This window comes from Lagopus muta, chromosome 17, assembly GCF_023343835.1.
Source record: "Lagopus muta isolate bLagMut1 chromosome 17, bLagMut1 primary, whole genome shotgun sequence".
NCBI lineage: Eukaryota > Metazoa > Chordata > Aves > Galliformes > Phasianidae > Lagopus > Lagopus muta.
The window spans coordinates 5,210,940-5,227,700 of NC_064449.1; the positions used below are offsets into that span (position 1 = coordinate 5,210,940).

Genomic DNA, 16,761 nt, shown 5'->3' on the forward strand with positions numbered 1-16,761 from the left:
TGTTCAGAAGCCGTGCAGTTGGATTAGTGTGGGCCACAGGTGAAAGTTTGGCTGTCATGGCTCAGCTTTCACTCGCTGCTCCATATCAGTGGTTTGTCTGCTCTGGGGAAGGCAGGATGAGCCTTGCAGAAAGCAGTACTGCAACACCACAGCTCCTGATGGGGTCTGGTTTGCAAGAATGGGCTTTTATTACACATGAGCTAAAATCCTCTGCAGCAACCTCTTCAAAATGGGGGGGCAGTCAGAACTTAACTTCCCTGTGTGGTTTGCTTGTTTTGCAGTAAAGCCAGCATGAGCATGAATGTGTTAAACTGCAAACAGGAACTGGTGACAGCCAAAATAGAGGAAGGATATGAGTTAAAAACAGTGAGCTGTACTCCTGTCCCTCCTTCCCACCCATGCCATGCAATAGGGAACAGAAGCTGGTATTATCCCAAGGTGTTTTATGTATTTTCTCCAGAACGTCTGGCTTCCCCACGCTTGATACAGAGCTTGTATTTCTTCTCAGAGAGCTATGTAGTTGGAAATAACTAATTTAGTAATAGCTTCCAGATAAATAAATAGGTGTAGACAGTTTCATACTTGCCTGCAAAACCATGGACAGCAGGTTGCTCTCCTACAAGGAAATTCTGTTTTTCTCCCTTCCTCCTCTTCTTCCAGCTGCATAGACAGAGCACATGTTTTTTGAACTGTGATGTCTTTCTCCTCATCCATACGTCATTTGTTCTCTGTCTTCAGGGTCATGCTGTGCATAAAATGAGTACTTCCAGTTCCACTGATTGGGTTAGTTTTTTTTTCTACTTGGTGATGTTTTTACCAGTTTTTCCAGACACTGGCATGTATCTACAGTCAGAGTATCTTTAAGTGGTATCCATCCCTAGCTAGGTGTTGGAGCTTCAGGGGAGAAATCTGCAGTTTGTTTGGATCCTTACAGCCATCAGGGAGGGGAGTAACAGCAAACCCTTCCTTAATGCAGGATTTGGGTTGCCGCCATGTTGTGGTATGCTCATCCTTCCACTGGTGAAAATCTGTGTGAAAGGCAGCTAGGGCAGAAAAAAGCCCAATATGTATTCACAGCAGGTACTCTATGTCTCCTGTTATCTAAATTCTGTGCAAGCAGTGAGCGCTGATACAGCTCCATGCCAGCTCTGAGACCACTTAAAGCAAAATAAACATCTTCGCAGCATGGTCTGATACATGCTCCCTTTAGAATTGCAGGCACCTCCAATTAATCATGCTGCCTATGCAGGAAGAGGATTTAAGAATCAGAGGACATTGCTAGACTTGATGGTCTGATGGAGAGGTGGGCAGCACTCAACATTAAGGGTAAGTGGGCTGTGCTCCCAACCGAGTGAGCAGTGGCAGCCACTCCTTGCCTTGCCTCTCCTGCTCAGTGAGCAATGTCTCGTCTATATGCTGCAAAATCACAGGCTTTAACAAGCAGAGTTCTTGGTTCTGGCTTGAAGGATGTATTGGTGCTGTGGGGCAGTGCTCAGAGCTGTGCACGCGTTTTTGACTAAACAGCCTTCCCTCCTTTGTGAGAAAAGGCTTTTATATTGTAGCTCAGCTGGCAGATCCCTGCCATAAATCTACGGGTTGACCAAGCCAAATGACTTCTTGAAATGTTAATGAATGAGATGTGACCGGTACTCTGGAGTTGGAGTGTCTGTGCGTAGCATTCTGGGTCAGCAGAGGGGAATCACCTGCTCTGTTTCGAGTGTGGTCCTCATTAAGTGCCATTGGCCCCAGCTGTGCATCTTAATAACCATGTATGCTTTTGGTTTTTGCTTTAATTCCGGTTATCTTGAGGAGCGTTGTGTCTTTAAGCGTTTTATGGGCTTCAAAAATGGCACCAATTACACAAAATAAGTGAAGGGCTAAAAACAGAGTAAGAAGGTTTCAGTCATGGAGCAAGTCAGGCTTCTCACTGAGTGCCAGCAGAGTGCTTGGTGCTGCACGGAGCCTGGAGCCAAAGCCAGTCACTGCCCCAAGAAATGGGAGGTTAGAAGAGACAGATCTGACCCAGCACAGGGCTGCAGGGTGCCAGAGGGGGAGGGAGCCGAGCTGTGCAGCTTTTATGGAGACGTGTTTGTGTTGGTGAACAAATGCACTGTGAGCTCAAGAAAATACCTTTGTCTGAGGTTTGCTCCGTTCTGCGTTGGTTTGTTTGTAAACAGAAAGGAAACGGTTGTGTTTAAAAACATCATTTTAGGAGTGAATTAATCTATGGAGACTCGGTCTGCTGTGCGGAGACATGAAATGTTTTCAGACCTTATTTTTCTTGAAAACTGAAAAAGATGATTCTGTGGTGTGTACAGATGCAGAGCTATGTGCCTGAACCAATATGTCAAACTGTCATGTGGGAGATTTGGTGAAAAACATCTTGTCCTAGGGGAATAATTTTAAACACTATATGTAGGTTTGCTGCCTCATAAGAGATCATTACTCAAATCTATTCCCTCTTATGCTAGCTTGGCCTCTGCTTAACGGGCTCAGAGTGAACAGGAGCCCATTAATGCATCCTTTAAGAGCGGTTATCGGGTGGTAGAGGGGAAGCTGATCTCCGATCAGGGAATATAGTGTTTTTGGCCAAACCGTCTGATTTAGCCTTAACAAGATGAGTGGCAATCCAGGAGCTTTACGCCTGGCTGCTCATTGAGGGCGGCGGCGGCCGGGCCCACGCTGCGCTGGGCGCATGGGACTGTGGGCAGCGCCGAGCCGCGGCTGAGGCTTTGTCAGAGCGGTGAGGATGTGTAAGGGACGAGCCCTGCGGCACGTGGCTGTTCCAGGGATCTTCACCTCCTGTTTGTCACTTCAATCTCGCAGCGACGCTGAAATGTAGAGTGGAACCCATTGCAAACCAGACCTTTACCAGACTGTAATTGCACACTCTTGCTCCCTGCTTGTCAGTGTCTCTCGTTTCTTTTGTTGTTGTTGGCTTTGGCAAAAATTAGAGAAATGACAGGAGCAGCACCTGAAGAGTAGCATAACTCCTGTTGCCCATGTAGCATCTGCAGTTGCCTTGGCTACTGGCCATACCTTCCTCGAGTAATCTCATCTCTCACAGGATGATGCGTGTAATGCATTCTAGCACTGCAGGTGAACTCGCTCTTAATGGGATTAGCTTACCTAAAAGTCAGGACACATCTGCGATTGTAGAGTTTGGTGGGGTTGTCACAGTTAAGAGGATGTTGATGTTTAAAAAAATGCAGATGAAGATGCTACCTGGTGGAAGAGATATTAGGAGCAGCTTAACATGGGCTAAGGAGGGAGTGAGAAGGAATGGAACTATGTATACGTGGTGTCTTCAAGACTGAGGAGTGTGTCAGGATCTAATCTCAGTAAAGGGAAGCATGTTATTCCCGTGCTGATATTAAAAAACCTGTCTGCAGTGTTTGCATTTTTTGTGTGCGGTTTGTTTTTTTTTCTTAAGGACTGCTTGTCTTCCTCCCTGTATCTTTACTAACGGTGCATGTGACAGCAGCAGTGCTCCATCATGTGTCTGTTACCATTCCTTCATTAATACTTAGCAAACAAACAAACAAACCTTTTATTTTCTGAATGCATGCATGCCTTTGCAAAATAGAGCAGAATGAAAGAGCAGCTTCCTAAATGTGTAAGGTCACAGTGAGAGGGTAGAGGGGCACAGGGGAAGGCTGGGGGAGAGTCTCCTTACAGTGCTATGCTTCTGTTTGTTTGTTTTAGGACTTGGAGATTGAAATGTGTTTGTGTGGGCAAAGCCTGTTTGAAAGCTTGTATGGTTTCTGCCCAAAAGCGAGCTTTAATATTAAAGTAAAAACTTTTAAAGGCACTTAGGAATGTGAAACTGTCTGTGCATGCATATGCCTCTGTAAATATAGGAGCATGGCATTTTTGTCGTAGCTGCTTGATGCAATTCTTACATTTGATTTTGTGTGTTCTAACAGATGAATCCCACAAAACTATTCGGAGAATACTTTGGAATATTTACCTTGATCCTACAGTTTGAACTGCAATAAACTAATTTGTGACAGTACTGGCAGAAAGCAGTCGTGTCAGGGGTGTGAAAGTGACCAGACTTAACTTCAACGTTCAAATGAATGTTTGCAAATGTTTCTTGCCATAGTCACCCAACTCTTCCAGATGTTGTAGCTGGCTTTTAGAAATGCCTGTGAGCAAGCTGAGTTAGTAATATTAATCAAACCTCGTTTACTTTCAGGGCATTCAGTGATTATTGCAGGAGTTTTCTCTGCTGTGAGCAGTTTTGCACAGTGGGCTGGGATACACGGCTGTGGTGGGTTTTCTTTTCCTCATTTTTATCTTCCTTTGAAATACAGAGCATGGGTTGTTGCTATGCACAGGGTAATGGGGAGGATGGAATATTATAATCAAGATAAAAGGAAGCAATTGTTTCCAGTGCTAGAAATTTCAGCTCAATACTTGCAGTGACTGGATGTAGAACTGCTGTAGCTTTTTTCCATTGCTCTGGGTGACAGTGAGTGCCATCCCAGGGTGGTGAATGGGTGCAGCTGGGTGGGTTTTGCTCCTCTCTTGTCTGAAGGAATAACCAACCAAAAGAACATGCAGGGAAATGCTCTAGAAGAGTATTGCTGTGGACAGAGGAGTTGAAATGAATACAAAATGGAACAAGGAGGTAATTTATGGTGGCGGATTTAACAGACATCATTGCATAAAGGAATCATGGAGGTTGCTGCTACCAGGACTTGTGCTTATCAGAGCTTTTTCTAGGAGGATACAGTGATGATTGAGCTGTTTCCAGATGCCTTTCAGTCTTTGGACGCTTCATTGCTTTTGTACTTATCCCTTCCATGTGAGTATGGTGTGCACTGTTTTAACTTTTATATCTACTTCAAAATTTGCCAGCAAAATGAGCCATTTTGAAGTGTCACACACTGTCCTGTGATGATAGAATCTCAAAGTGGCTTAAAAAGGGGACCTTAGAGATCATCCAGTTCCAACCCCTGCCATGGGCTGGCTGCCCTCATCAGCTCAGGCTGCTCAGGGTCTGATCCAACCTGGCCCTGAGCGCTTCTGGGCGGTTGTACCAGCACCTGTCCTGCCTTTGGCCATGTCATATCCTTCAGCTTGGATAAGAAGTCTCCATCCAGACCATCTCTAGGGCTTTAGCACGTAGGGTGGCTCTCACTAGAAGAGTATTGCTTTTAATAATAACGCTTCCAGCTTTCTGGTGGTATTTGCTAATAGAGGTAGTTGTGCAAATTGTTTAAACATCATTTGTTCAAAAATTCCTTGCTTTCAATTAGGTGTACTTCATGACTGACAGTGATTTATCTGAAACTTGGCAACTGCGAGGCAATGAAGTGATGACACCATCTTGCTTTATCCGACTAATTTTAACCTGCTGGGTCCCATTGGTTTCTGCTAGCAGCAGCCCTCAGGAGTGTGTGCACTGCATAAAGCAGGTGCTGGGACATTGCTGTCTTGGATGAGGCAGAGAAGCAGTAAGGGAAGCTAGTGAAACAGATCTCCTGGGAGAACGTACTGTTTTGAATGAGCATCAGGCAGTTCTCGTGTTTAAGAACATGATTCTCATCAAGTGGATCAGAGCAACTTTTGTTTCTTAATGCAGAGGGTTTCTTCAGAAAAGCGTCGTAGCTTTGCCAACACAGAAATGTTGGAAAAAAATAATCTGGTGGGAATGTTTTATACCGTGTTGTCTAGGAGCCTTCCTGCAAGCCCTCATTGTCTTCCTTTTTACTTTGAATTTGTGTGCGTCATTTTCTGCACTCTTAGCAATAGACCAAGACAACGTGAGCCCTTACACAGTGATGCTGAGCTGTGTGCCGTGTGTGGACCACGGCAATATAATTGACTGATTTACAAGTAAACAAGCATATCTTTTACTGCCTTGTTTGGTTGTTGGTCGAGGAGCTGGTGCTCTCTGGGTGCTGTTGGTGTCTGGGTGAGGCACGGTGCCTGCTTTAGGGATGTGCTTTCTCTGCCATTGCAGTCAGTGTACCAGCTGAAGGGCTGGTCTCTTGCATCCTACAGTAAATGCTCATTGCTAAACCACTGCAGATATCCTTGGGCCTCCTGTGACAGCAGTTTGCAAGCAGTGCTCTTTCCTCTTTTTCTGCAGCAGAGGAAGAAAGCTGCTGTCACGAAGACTAATCTCAAGGCACTGGCTTTTCCTGTACTGAGACCAGCATGTCCTGTATGTTCAGAGAGACCTAAGAATGAAAAAAAAAAAATACTGAGTACTGTGCATTGCAAGGGATCTGAACAACTACAAATCAGAAGAACGTTTCCCTTTCTCAATTCCCCGCAGTATTTATTTAGGGGTTTGTTTTGTTTTGTTTCTCTTTGCTCTGCATTTTCCCTGAAGTGGCATCACAATCACAGCCAGGATTCGCTCATCCCTGTTAACAACGTACCGGGGAGTCCTTGCCTTGCACAGGGCTGCTGTGCCCGCAGGATGTGAGCACACCAGCTCTGCAGCCGTGTGTCAGCGGTGTGTGAAGGGCCACGGCTGGAGCACAGCCCCAGGGAGGTGGGGATGTTGTTTTTCTGCAGAGAGGCAGCAGCAGGCGGTGCAGGGAGCAGGGGGAGGCCTGGGGTGTGAGGAGAGTGTGGGGAGCAGGAAAGAAGAGCAGAAGTCAGTGTGTGAGCAAAGGATGCGCTGAGGCAGCCTTTGGAAGTGTATGTTTGGTTATTGCATGGGGAGCTGCTCGTGCTCCAGCTGTGCTGGTTGGTACAGTGCATTTATCAAAACTGACGAGGAAGTCCAAAGCCAACTCCAGGACATAGAGCTTAGAAAACACCTTTGAGCTGCTGGTTTTTGTTACAGCAGTAATTGAGAATGTTGTACAGAAATGTGAACCCTGAATGCTGCTGTGCTGAGCTGAGGTGTGTAACACAGCTTTACAGTTCGTTTCTCTGCATGGTGCTATGATACCATTTTGAATAAGAACATTTCTGACATCCTATAATTGAGTACTTAAAGCAATTTCCAGTTGAAATCAGGGACTTCCAGACTCGTTCAAGAGTATCTTCTGAGATGCTCTAACATGGAGCACCAGAGCTGTGGGGTTCCTGTCCAGTATCTGGTGCAGCAGTAGGTGAAGTGGAACAGCTGTGGTCACCCCATATGTGCACTGAAGCCACATTGCTTGAGTTTGGAGGAGCTCTGCAAGGGTGACGTGAAGAAAAGTCTTCGAGGTAATGAGGTTAAACATTTCTTGGCATTTGTGCTGTGTTCCAGCATCGTCTTCATCCCGGCCAGATTCTCTGGGTCTATCGGAGCAGAACTGTGGGGCCTGTTTGCTCGTAACTCTTCATCCCCTGGGTGAACATGAATGCAGTGGTGAAATAGAGAAAATGCAGACTGCCTGTCAGGATTCTGTCTCTGGCCCCGACTCGGGCTGTTGCTCCGTTTACTGGCAGTGTTTGGTCCCACAGAAGCCCTCCTGGCAGAGGCTGCTGGCGTGGCTCGGATACCACAGCAACTGAGGTGCTCCTGGGACCGTTATCTTCAAGAGCATTTTCTTTTGCCATCATGCTGGCATGGCCTGGAAGAAGGGAACAGGCCACCAGCAGTCATGGTGTGTCCCGAGTGGAGGGCTGTGGAATGGACCCCGTGGAAGGATGCACAGGGAAATGTGCAGATTTTACAAGGCGAGGGCTGAAATTTGGGGTTTTTAGTTTTGTGTGTAACGATGTGACTAAGAGCAGTGGAGGAGAGATCAAGAATAGATGGATTTCAGAGAGGAAGAGCGTGCCGTCGTGGTATTCCACTAAAAGAGCTGAATAGGGAATCCTGTTCCATAGGAGATGGTGAATGAACAACTCGGGTGCTGGGAGCTGGTGGGTGACACTGAAGTGTGCAGTAGAACCTGCATAGCTAGCTGTGCAAATCCAGGACATTTGGACATGCTGAAAGCTTGCTTTAAAAGGTGCATGCAGAGGAGTGAGCAAGCAATTCCACGGGGACGCGGTGCGGGGAGGGGGCAGTGAGCGGGGCCATCCCGCTTGCTTTGGGACGCTGTCACTGTGTGCTGTGAGCGCTGGCATGTTGCACTGCACGGTTCTCATAACGCTCTCTCTGTGAACCCTTTCTAGCCCACGACCTTCCCCCGAGCAAGACGTCGGCCGCGGCGCAGACTGGCAGCCACTTGCAGTGCCTCTCGGTGCACTGCACGGACGACGTGGGCGAGGCGAAGGGCCGGACTGCGGTGCCGACATGGAGGTCCCTGCACTCGGACATCTCCAACAGATTTGGGACTTTTGTGGCCGCCCTGACTTGAACAAAAGAAATTATTTTTTTTCTCTTTTTAATTTCAAAGGGCCGCTACTGCTAGGTGGACTATTTTTCTAGGTTGGTACCTGCTTAGTGGCATATGGACTGGAAAGGGTTAATTTAAAGTAAACCTCAACTTTTTTTTAATCTTCTGCCACAGTATGTTACCAGTGTTAACCCTTCTGCAGTTAGCACACTTTTGCTTAAGATTTTCCTGCTAGACCACGTTTTCCCATTATTCTGTAATCTTGGCATACATTTATAGATGAAGCCTTTTCCTTTTTCATCTCAGCGTATGTCCAAGTCACGTATGTCATAATAAGACAAAGATGCTACTTCTCCTCCTCCTCCTTTTCTTCATTGCTTTTTTTTTTCTTTTGTTTTGCTTTGCTCAATGCTTATTACGATGGTTAATCCTGAAGAACAGCAGTTCAGGAATAAATGCCGGTTAAATGAAATTGTCATCATTATGTTATGTATTGACACCCAGCTTTTGCCAGTCACATCCAAACCAAACGATTAATGCTCTTTTGAACATTCAGGCAGTGATCCTTTCCTCAGAAAATGAAGGTTTGTTATGAATAATGCTCAGCCTGCGCCTCCCTCCCTCATTTGCTCCCCATCTCTCTGTGAGGTGAGGACAGGGGTTTGTTTGTTTGCCTTTGTGAAACACAGATACGGAGCTCTGTCATGACTGGGCTGGTTCAGGCATGGCCTGGGAAGGCACACAGATGATTCCCTAAATAGCTCTAACAGGAAGTTTACCTAATAACGAATAATTGTTATCTCCTCCACCAAACACCCAGGTTGCAGCAGCATTTTCTTCCTCTGCCTCTCACTTTGAGGAGCAAGGGGTGCACATGTTCCCAGGCATGTTGTGTTCCTGGTGGTGTTCCCAGAGCTGTCATTTTATTTTATAACTGCTGGAGAAAAAAACAATCCCCAAAGGCACTGAGCCCCTTCTGCATTGCTCGTAGCCTGCAGAGCAGTGTCCTGTCCCAACAACTGTGCTCTGCTATGGGGCTGGGTTACTGCAGTGCCCTCTGCTAGGTTGGGTCTGGGCCCAGCATCCAGCTGGAGTTCCCAAAGCCACTGTGAAGCCGCACGGCAGCACAGCTCCCATTTTTCCCCATTATAGCTGAAGGAAGATGCTGTTGATCAGAGGTGTGATGCTCTTGTCTGTAGGAACCACCCTAGCTCCGGTGGCAACTATCCCAGTGTGGTCACAGTAAGTGGATGATTGGAGACAGCCTGCACCAAGGGCCGTGTGCCCAAGGTCAGCACTTCCTGGTCGGCCAGGACCGGGACACCCCAGGTTAGACCCTTCCAAACTTAGGCTGGGCTCCATTTTTGCCATGCATGTGAAGAACGCTGTTATTAGATGAACACAATAAAAGGAAAACCACGCTTTCCTGGTCTCGGTAGATAATACTCATTGGAGAAGAAAGCTGGAAGCAAACCAGATAAAAACACAAATGACACGATGATCTGACACTCCTGTGGCTTTACGTAATGCTGTCTATTATTTGCATATCCTCTGTTTACAGGGAGTGTGAGCAGTCCCACCCTTGCTCAGGCCAGCCTGGCTTCCTCTGCTCCCCAAAGCTCGGTAGCATCGCTGGGGAGTTACGTTTTTGCTATGAAATAAGAGTCAGCCTCTCTAGAGTTGTTCATTACTTCTCTCATGAATTCACCAAACGTGTCCCTTCTCGAGGGATGGAATTTGAAGACTGCTTTGTATTTTTAGATGATTGTGCTGGGCCTTTAATTATTTTGAAGTCTGGCTCTCAGTAGACATCAGTGGGGAGGGAATTCTGCCTACAATGCTAATGGCCACAGCACTGTCTGAAATTCTCACTCTTGATCATTTATGGCTTCAGAATGATTCACAGTGTTTTGGAAGGCAGGATTTCTTGTTATTTGAATGTGCTCTTATTAACCATGCATGGATCGATTTCCCATTATGGTTGTGGTCAGTGACTTGACTTTGGGAAAAATGGAGGGTTTGGGGCCTTGATTTTTAATATTACTTTGCTTTTCATTGAAGCTGGAGCTGTCACTAGGGTGGGGATTTTTGCCTATGCTGAAGCAATTCACTGGAACCACCTCACACACTTGGTTTGGAAACAAAACATGCCACGTTTTGTACCTTTTTAGGTGTGTGCTACTGAAAGTTTGGGGCTTTTCCCTGGACCTGCAATAAAATGTCTCCAGGTTGAATAACAATTATCGTTGGCCACTCTGGAAGACGTTTCTTTGCCTGTGATTTGTTAAGTCCCAGTTCACTACAATACGTGTTCAACTTTAAATGCAGTCTAGCAAATCACTTAAGGATATGCTGAACTGAGTGGGACTTCTGTATCCAGTGAAGCGTGGAAGAGTGTTTCGGTGGATTAGGGCCTCAGTTCTCATCTTTTCATTTCAGCTTATACTTGTTGAAGCTAGGTGTGTCTTGGAGTAAACCCAGCAAAGCACATGCCTGGACATATGATACTGTCTTTCAGCACTTACAGCTAAAAATTTAGGAAGAGTTCATGGTCTGATGGCATTCCTGTACCATCGCTCAGGCCTGATGGCTTGCTTCTTTGTTTTTAGTTTTTCCTGCTGCATTCAGGAGAACAGGTTTTTCAGGCTTCCTCAGGTCAGGGATGCACACCCTGTGCTACCAGGAAGAGACCTTTTGATGAATGCTGGATCAAACGCTTCAAATCTCTTTTAAAGAGAAATCCTCCTGTAAGTAGAAATGCATTGATTCCATTGGTCTTCAGCATCCTTCCTTTCTGGTTTGCTCTCTGCAGCTCTGCTTCTATCCTGGAGTTGTTCTCATTCCTTGAGGACTTATTTTTCCACTTGGTTATAGGAGTACAAATTGGAAACAAGCCCATAAAAACAGCAGAATTCTGAGGGTTTTAAATCATAAGAGATGAGGAGAGGATGGGGTCTCTGCACTGGGGCCGTTCTGTCAGCTGTGCAGTGGGAGCAGTGGGCAGATAGGATTTGCAGGTAGTGAGGCTTTAGAAAGAGTGGTCAGCCTTCCTGTGGGCCTTACTGTCCGTATTGCTTTACTAAAGAATACAGTTAAGTGCAGTCCTGCTGCTGACATTCAGTCTCGCTACACTCGAGTGACAATAGCAACTGAGCAAAAGGACGAGGTGGCAGCTCTATACTGGGGCAGGTGGCAGCAATGCCAGTGCTGGTGTGCATTTCTATGGTTTTCTTTTTGCCAAAGATCAGAACAGAATCGGTACATATGCTGACCAGGACAATTTCATGCCCACAGCCTGGTGTGTTTGGTACAGACAGCACGTGCCAGAGCTTTGACACAAAGCTTGCTTTGCCTGTGGTAATTTTACTGCTCTCATTTTCTCCATTAATTTAACACTGAATGCACTCTCTTTTTTTTAAACATATAGAAAATATCACCATAGCTAAAATAATGGCCTCTTATTTAAGAGGGCTGCTCTGAAAGTAATGCCTCCAGTGTTATGATGTTGGCCTGTGCCATCAGAGGTGGAAGTTGGTACGGCAGCAGAGGTTGGACCTTCCACAAACATCCCGTTAATTCTGCTGCTGTGTGACAGATGGCAGCAGAGGGGCAGGCTGACAAATGACGTCTGACATGGAAGTGCATATGAAGAAAAGCTGTGGAATGGAATTCCTCCATGTGGAAAAAATGGCCCCCACTGACACTCATTGACGCTTGCTGAACGTTTATGGAGACCCAGCAGTGGATATGAGCACAGTGGGTGGTGAGTTTCGGCACAGCAGCAATGGGTCACTCCTGCTGGCAATGAGATGTTGATGAGCGTGGCATGCAGATTCTTGTTCGTCACTGGCAAATATGCACTGCTAATGGTGGTGCCCCTGTCGAAAAAATAGTATCTTGAAGTTGAGAATTTGCTTCATCAGGTAGTGCATCTATCTCTTTGTATCTGTTGTAGTTTCCATGGGAATAAGTAGGAGGCATTACTTTCAGAGCAGCCTTTGTATTCTGAAAAACCTTTTCTGCCTTGCCCAGCATCTTCACTTCTCACACAGCCCCATGCTGTAGGAGCTGCTTGAGTTGGGAGGTTGGCAGCTGCCCATCATCTGGTTCTTGGCCTTGGAGGCTCCATTTCCTCCTGGCCCCGTCTGCTGGTCCTTCTTGGTGTATGTTAAAAGAAAATCTGTACTTTAACTTAAAGCGTGGTAGCAAACTGAGAAATAGATGTTTTGCATTTTAACTGGGAGGAGTGAAGTCTTTTGGCCAAGAAAAAAAGGATGGAATAGGCCCTATTTATGAAATACTCCTGAGAATTTTCTCTGGGGTTTTTTTTCATGGGGTTCATAAGTTCTCTGCTGTTCTGGTTCAGCTGTTAGAACCTCAGTGAGGGAGGGCCTCGGCTCATTTTTATTTAGTTACAGGGAACTTCATCAAAAAGGTAAGGTGTGTTTGGGTGGGAAGAAATGAGCATCGAAGCCACCAGGTCCGTTTTGAGGACCCTTTCTTGGATACTGCTTTCAGGCATCGTCAACCTGAGGCTGGTTGGCCCTTCCAGTGCAGGAGATCAATCCCACAGCTTCCAGGCACCACCAGCAAGGCCAAATGTTGGCATGTCCCTTAAAGAAGGACATGCCACCCTACAGGTCACATAGGACAGGGCTCCTACAGGTCATGGGAGGCTGAAACGTGGTGCGTTGGCTCTGCTGTTGGGAAGGAGAAAGGAGGTGGGAGGCAGGTGGGGAAAGCAGACAAAAAGCCCCAGAATGGGTACATCTGGAGTATTTTTTTGAAGCTGCAGTGTGAGGTTGTCTCAAATGCTGGATTCACAGCTGTTCGATGGATGGTGTATAAGAGCATAACCCATTTTTATAGGATTGTTTCTCCTTTATTGCTTAAGGCTAATGGAGGAAATAGTCTAATTTTGTCTTAGAAATTCTCTATTAAAATTGTTGGTTTGAGTCCATCCCACTCATAGATTCTGACTGATGAAACTGCAGGCTGTGATTTCCGGCAGTTATAACTTTATCACTATTCACTACCCGAGAATATTACAGCTTTAAAACAGCCTTAAGCAAAAGGATGTGATTTCTTTAAACCGAATTTGGTTCATGGAAAAGAAAAAAAATAAATAAATAAAAATCAAAACACTGGTAATCCGTACTGCATAGCAAACTCTTCTGAAAGATGTTATTGCACATGTAAAATATGGAAACTTGACTCTGCTGTGTGTTAGGCAATCCTGTACTCTTTTTTTTTTCTTCTTCTTTTTTTTTTGTTTTTGTTTTTTGTTTTGGGATTCTTGTTAAATTCATTTCTTAAATGCTTGGTTGGAAGACTGTGACAATAGCTCATGAAACTGAGTGTTATTTTTTCCTTTTTTTTTAAATATGTAAAGTGCAGTCTTCTGTATTCATGCATATTGTACATATCTGTATATGTTTTACTGAGCAACTAAATAACAATAAATATGATGTTAATGGTGGCTATTGTATATGTCATGCCATGTTCTTTGATTTTTGCAGTAACTCCTGTTTTCCCCTAGAATGTGAAGAATGGAAATGATGCTGTTCACATGTAGGTAAACCCTGGGCCTCGTGATGGTCAGAACAAATCTCAGCAGAATGTGGGAGGTCCTCTCTAACAGTTGGCTTCCCTCAGTGGTACGGCTTCACCCAGAGCCAGGTTACTGCAACAAGGTGTAGTTTTCTTAGAGTCATGGCATGGTTTGGGTTGGAGGGGAACATTAACATCATCTGGTTTCAACCCTGTGCTGTAGGCAGGGACATCTCCCACTCGACCAGGTTGCTCACAGCCTGGCCTTGTACCTCCAGGGAGGGAGCATCCCTTCTCCTAGTGTTTGCTAGGCTTTGCTGACTGTTTCTGCGTGTATTGAAGCTTCTTCCTTTCCTGCGTCAGCCAGGATCTGAATCCTTAACAAAACTTCTTCAGGCAAGATTTTGAGCTCAATTCTGTGAGTAAAAAGTAAACAGGCTACAACTGAGTCTAAAAATCCCTCCATCTCTGTTATTCAGATTTCATACTCTTAATCCTTTCACATTCCTGTGAATTTGTCAAAGAATCCTTTCCGTCAGGAAAAATGTCTTACGAGAAAGCAGTAACCTGGGCAGCCAGGCAATGTCAGAATGCATTTCTGAACCGAGGGAACAGCCTTACTTGTCTTTCACACTCAGAGGAAGCAGAAGAGCTGTTCAGCTTCATGTGGTTGTTTCTTCCGTTCTAACGTCGCATTCTCTGTGACTGAGATGCAGAAAGCTGTGCGGTGCTGCATTTTGGTGTGTGATGGAACGATGAGCCGCCCCATCTCCCGCAGCCCATGTGCAGATCCCGTGCCTTCGCAGCAGCGCTTTATGCTGATGAGGATCTGCTAACTCACACGTAATGCATCAAAATGCAAACAGTGCACCAGCTGTATTCCATACGATCCCTCTGTGTTCTTTTGCAATGCTGAGAGCACAAATGGAAAAACAGAAGAAACTTTTGAGACCCTTTTCAAGACAGTTAGGGGAGGAACTTCACTTAATGTTCAAACTGTGCTCTTCATCTTCTTGAAGGGGCAGAGCAACACGTGAAAGAGGTGTAAGCTGTTTGACAGCTTTTTGCTTCTTGCTATGCAAGAAGCGTGCATGATTTTGCTAACTTTTCAGCTCAAAACCAACACCTGTAAGTTTTTATTGGATTTTTTTTGGGGGGGGGGGGGAGGGGAGAGGGGAGGGGGACATGTACTTATTAGTGGTTTGTAAGTTTGGGCTTCCCTTAATCCTGAGAGAGAGAGAAACTAGAGAGGGGAGCCAGCCTTCCTGGTGTCCTTTGGTGTGATTAGAGTCCCTGTGGGACCAGGTGCGTGGCTTTGGTCACAGGGAGCATCCACTCCTCACCCCTGGCTTCTTCCCAGTCCTCCCCTTCTGGAATAGACATTGCCATGATGGTTACTTCACTCTGCTCAGATGGCTGCACTTATCTCTTGAGTTCTGTTACTGCTGGGTTCACATGGCCCCTTTGCCACACAGTGGCTGTTCTGGTGCTGGGGTCTAGAGGAGCTCGCTGCTCGCTGTCTGCTAATGGATGGCACAAAGTGGCCGCTCCCCAGTTCCTGCACTCTCTGCTGGCCATGCACACTGGCAGCTTGTGCTGTGACCTCTGTGGATGCTGTTGAGGTGCTTGCCTTGGTGCTGAGGTGAAGTCCACCTCTGTGCCAGCATTAGGCAGGGACTTCTGCTTATTCAGTACAGAGAGGCAAGTGTTTGGTTGGAGGGTGTTCACAGTCCGTGCTCTCCAAGTTGTTCCTTGTGCTGAGAGCTGAAGTCTGGCTGCAGTGTGTCTCCTTTTCCCAAGACATTTAACTGATTTAATTATGTCCTTCTAGTTATTTTCTGCATGAGGCTTTGGGATTCTTGTCACGGAGGAGACCCCATAAATATGCATTGTATGTTCTGCAGTCAGGATCTGTCCAGAGCGCAGCTGGATCCAGTGTGCTGTGATCCCCCACCCCCCCATCACCTGCAGGTAGGGGCTGGGAGGGGGCTGCTGTGGCCATGAGGAACTGAAAGGCGTCAGCTGAAGGAGCTCTCGTGTGTAAATGTTGGTGGCTTTGAGCACACACGTCTGACCTGGAGTGGGTGTAATGTGGTGATGTGCACTTCGGTCCTATTTGGTGAACCGGTGCAGGATTGTGCAACGTTCCCTAATTCTCAAAGCTCTGACCAACACTGAAAACTGAGAAAGTGCTGGGGGTGCCTCAGCATTTCAGTTTAGCACCAAAACCCACATTGCTAGTCACCAACCCCAGCTTCTCTCTCTGCTGGGAGTGGGACTGCAGGCATCACTGGGCTGCGTTGTGTGCAGCTGTGGCTCATGGATGTCACCACCTGTGAAACCAGCTCAGAGAAACACGTGCTCTGGCCAGCAGCGTTCTATCAGCAGCAAATGTTACCGGTTCACAAACATACATCCCTAGAGGTGCCCGAGGCCATGGATGGGCCCTGGGCACCCTGAGCAGGTGGGGGGCACCCAGCCAATGGCAGGGGTTGGAGCTGGGTGGGCTCCAACCTCAGCCTCTCTGTGATTCTACGAAGTTGTTGAATTGGTAGTCTGTATTTAATGTTGATATAGGCTGGATTTCGGATGGCAGTATTAACACCTTAATTTCAGCCTTCCTGAAGGATACTGAAAATGGTTTTCGAGGGCCCCTGTCCTGCTGGAGCCCTGGAGGGTTTGTAGCCCATTGGAGTTAACTGGCAGCAGTGCTGAGCTTCGGAGGTGGGAACTTCTCTCGATTTCTTTTTATTCTCTGTGAAATGCCCCTCTCTCCCTTCCCCCTTTCTTCCCCTCACCCCTTTTCTCTTTATAAAGCTGGAATTCTTCCAGACTCTGCTCTGGGCTCGCAAGAAAACTTTACTGTGTAAATTTGCTCTTTGTGTTGGGAGCCCTTTGTTTAAACAGCATTGTGAGCTTGCTGGGGAGGGATGGAAAGAGGGGGAGCCGGGAGGAAGAATTTGAAAAG

The 16,761-nt window shown here is 46.4% G+C and overlaps 1 protein-coding gene across 1 annotated transcript in view; it reads left to right on the forward strand.

Annotated features, from left to right (window-relative positions):
• The window catches only part of MN1 (MN1 proto-oncogene, transcriptional regulator), a 36,739-nt gene extending 23,008 nt beyond the window's left edge, over positions 1-13,731 (forward strand). Inside the window, 1 exon segment of the mRNA XM_048964312.1 lies at positions 8,080-13,731. Coding sequence (XP_048820269.1) covers positions 8,080-8,264 — 185 coding nt within the window. The 3' untranslated portion in view covers positions 8,265-13,731.
• The last annotated feature ends 3,030 nt before the right edge of the window (positions 13,732-16,761 follow it).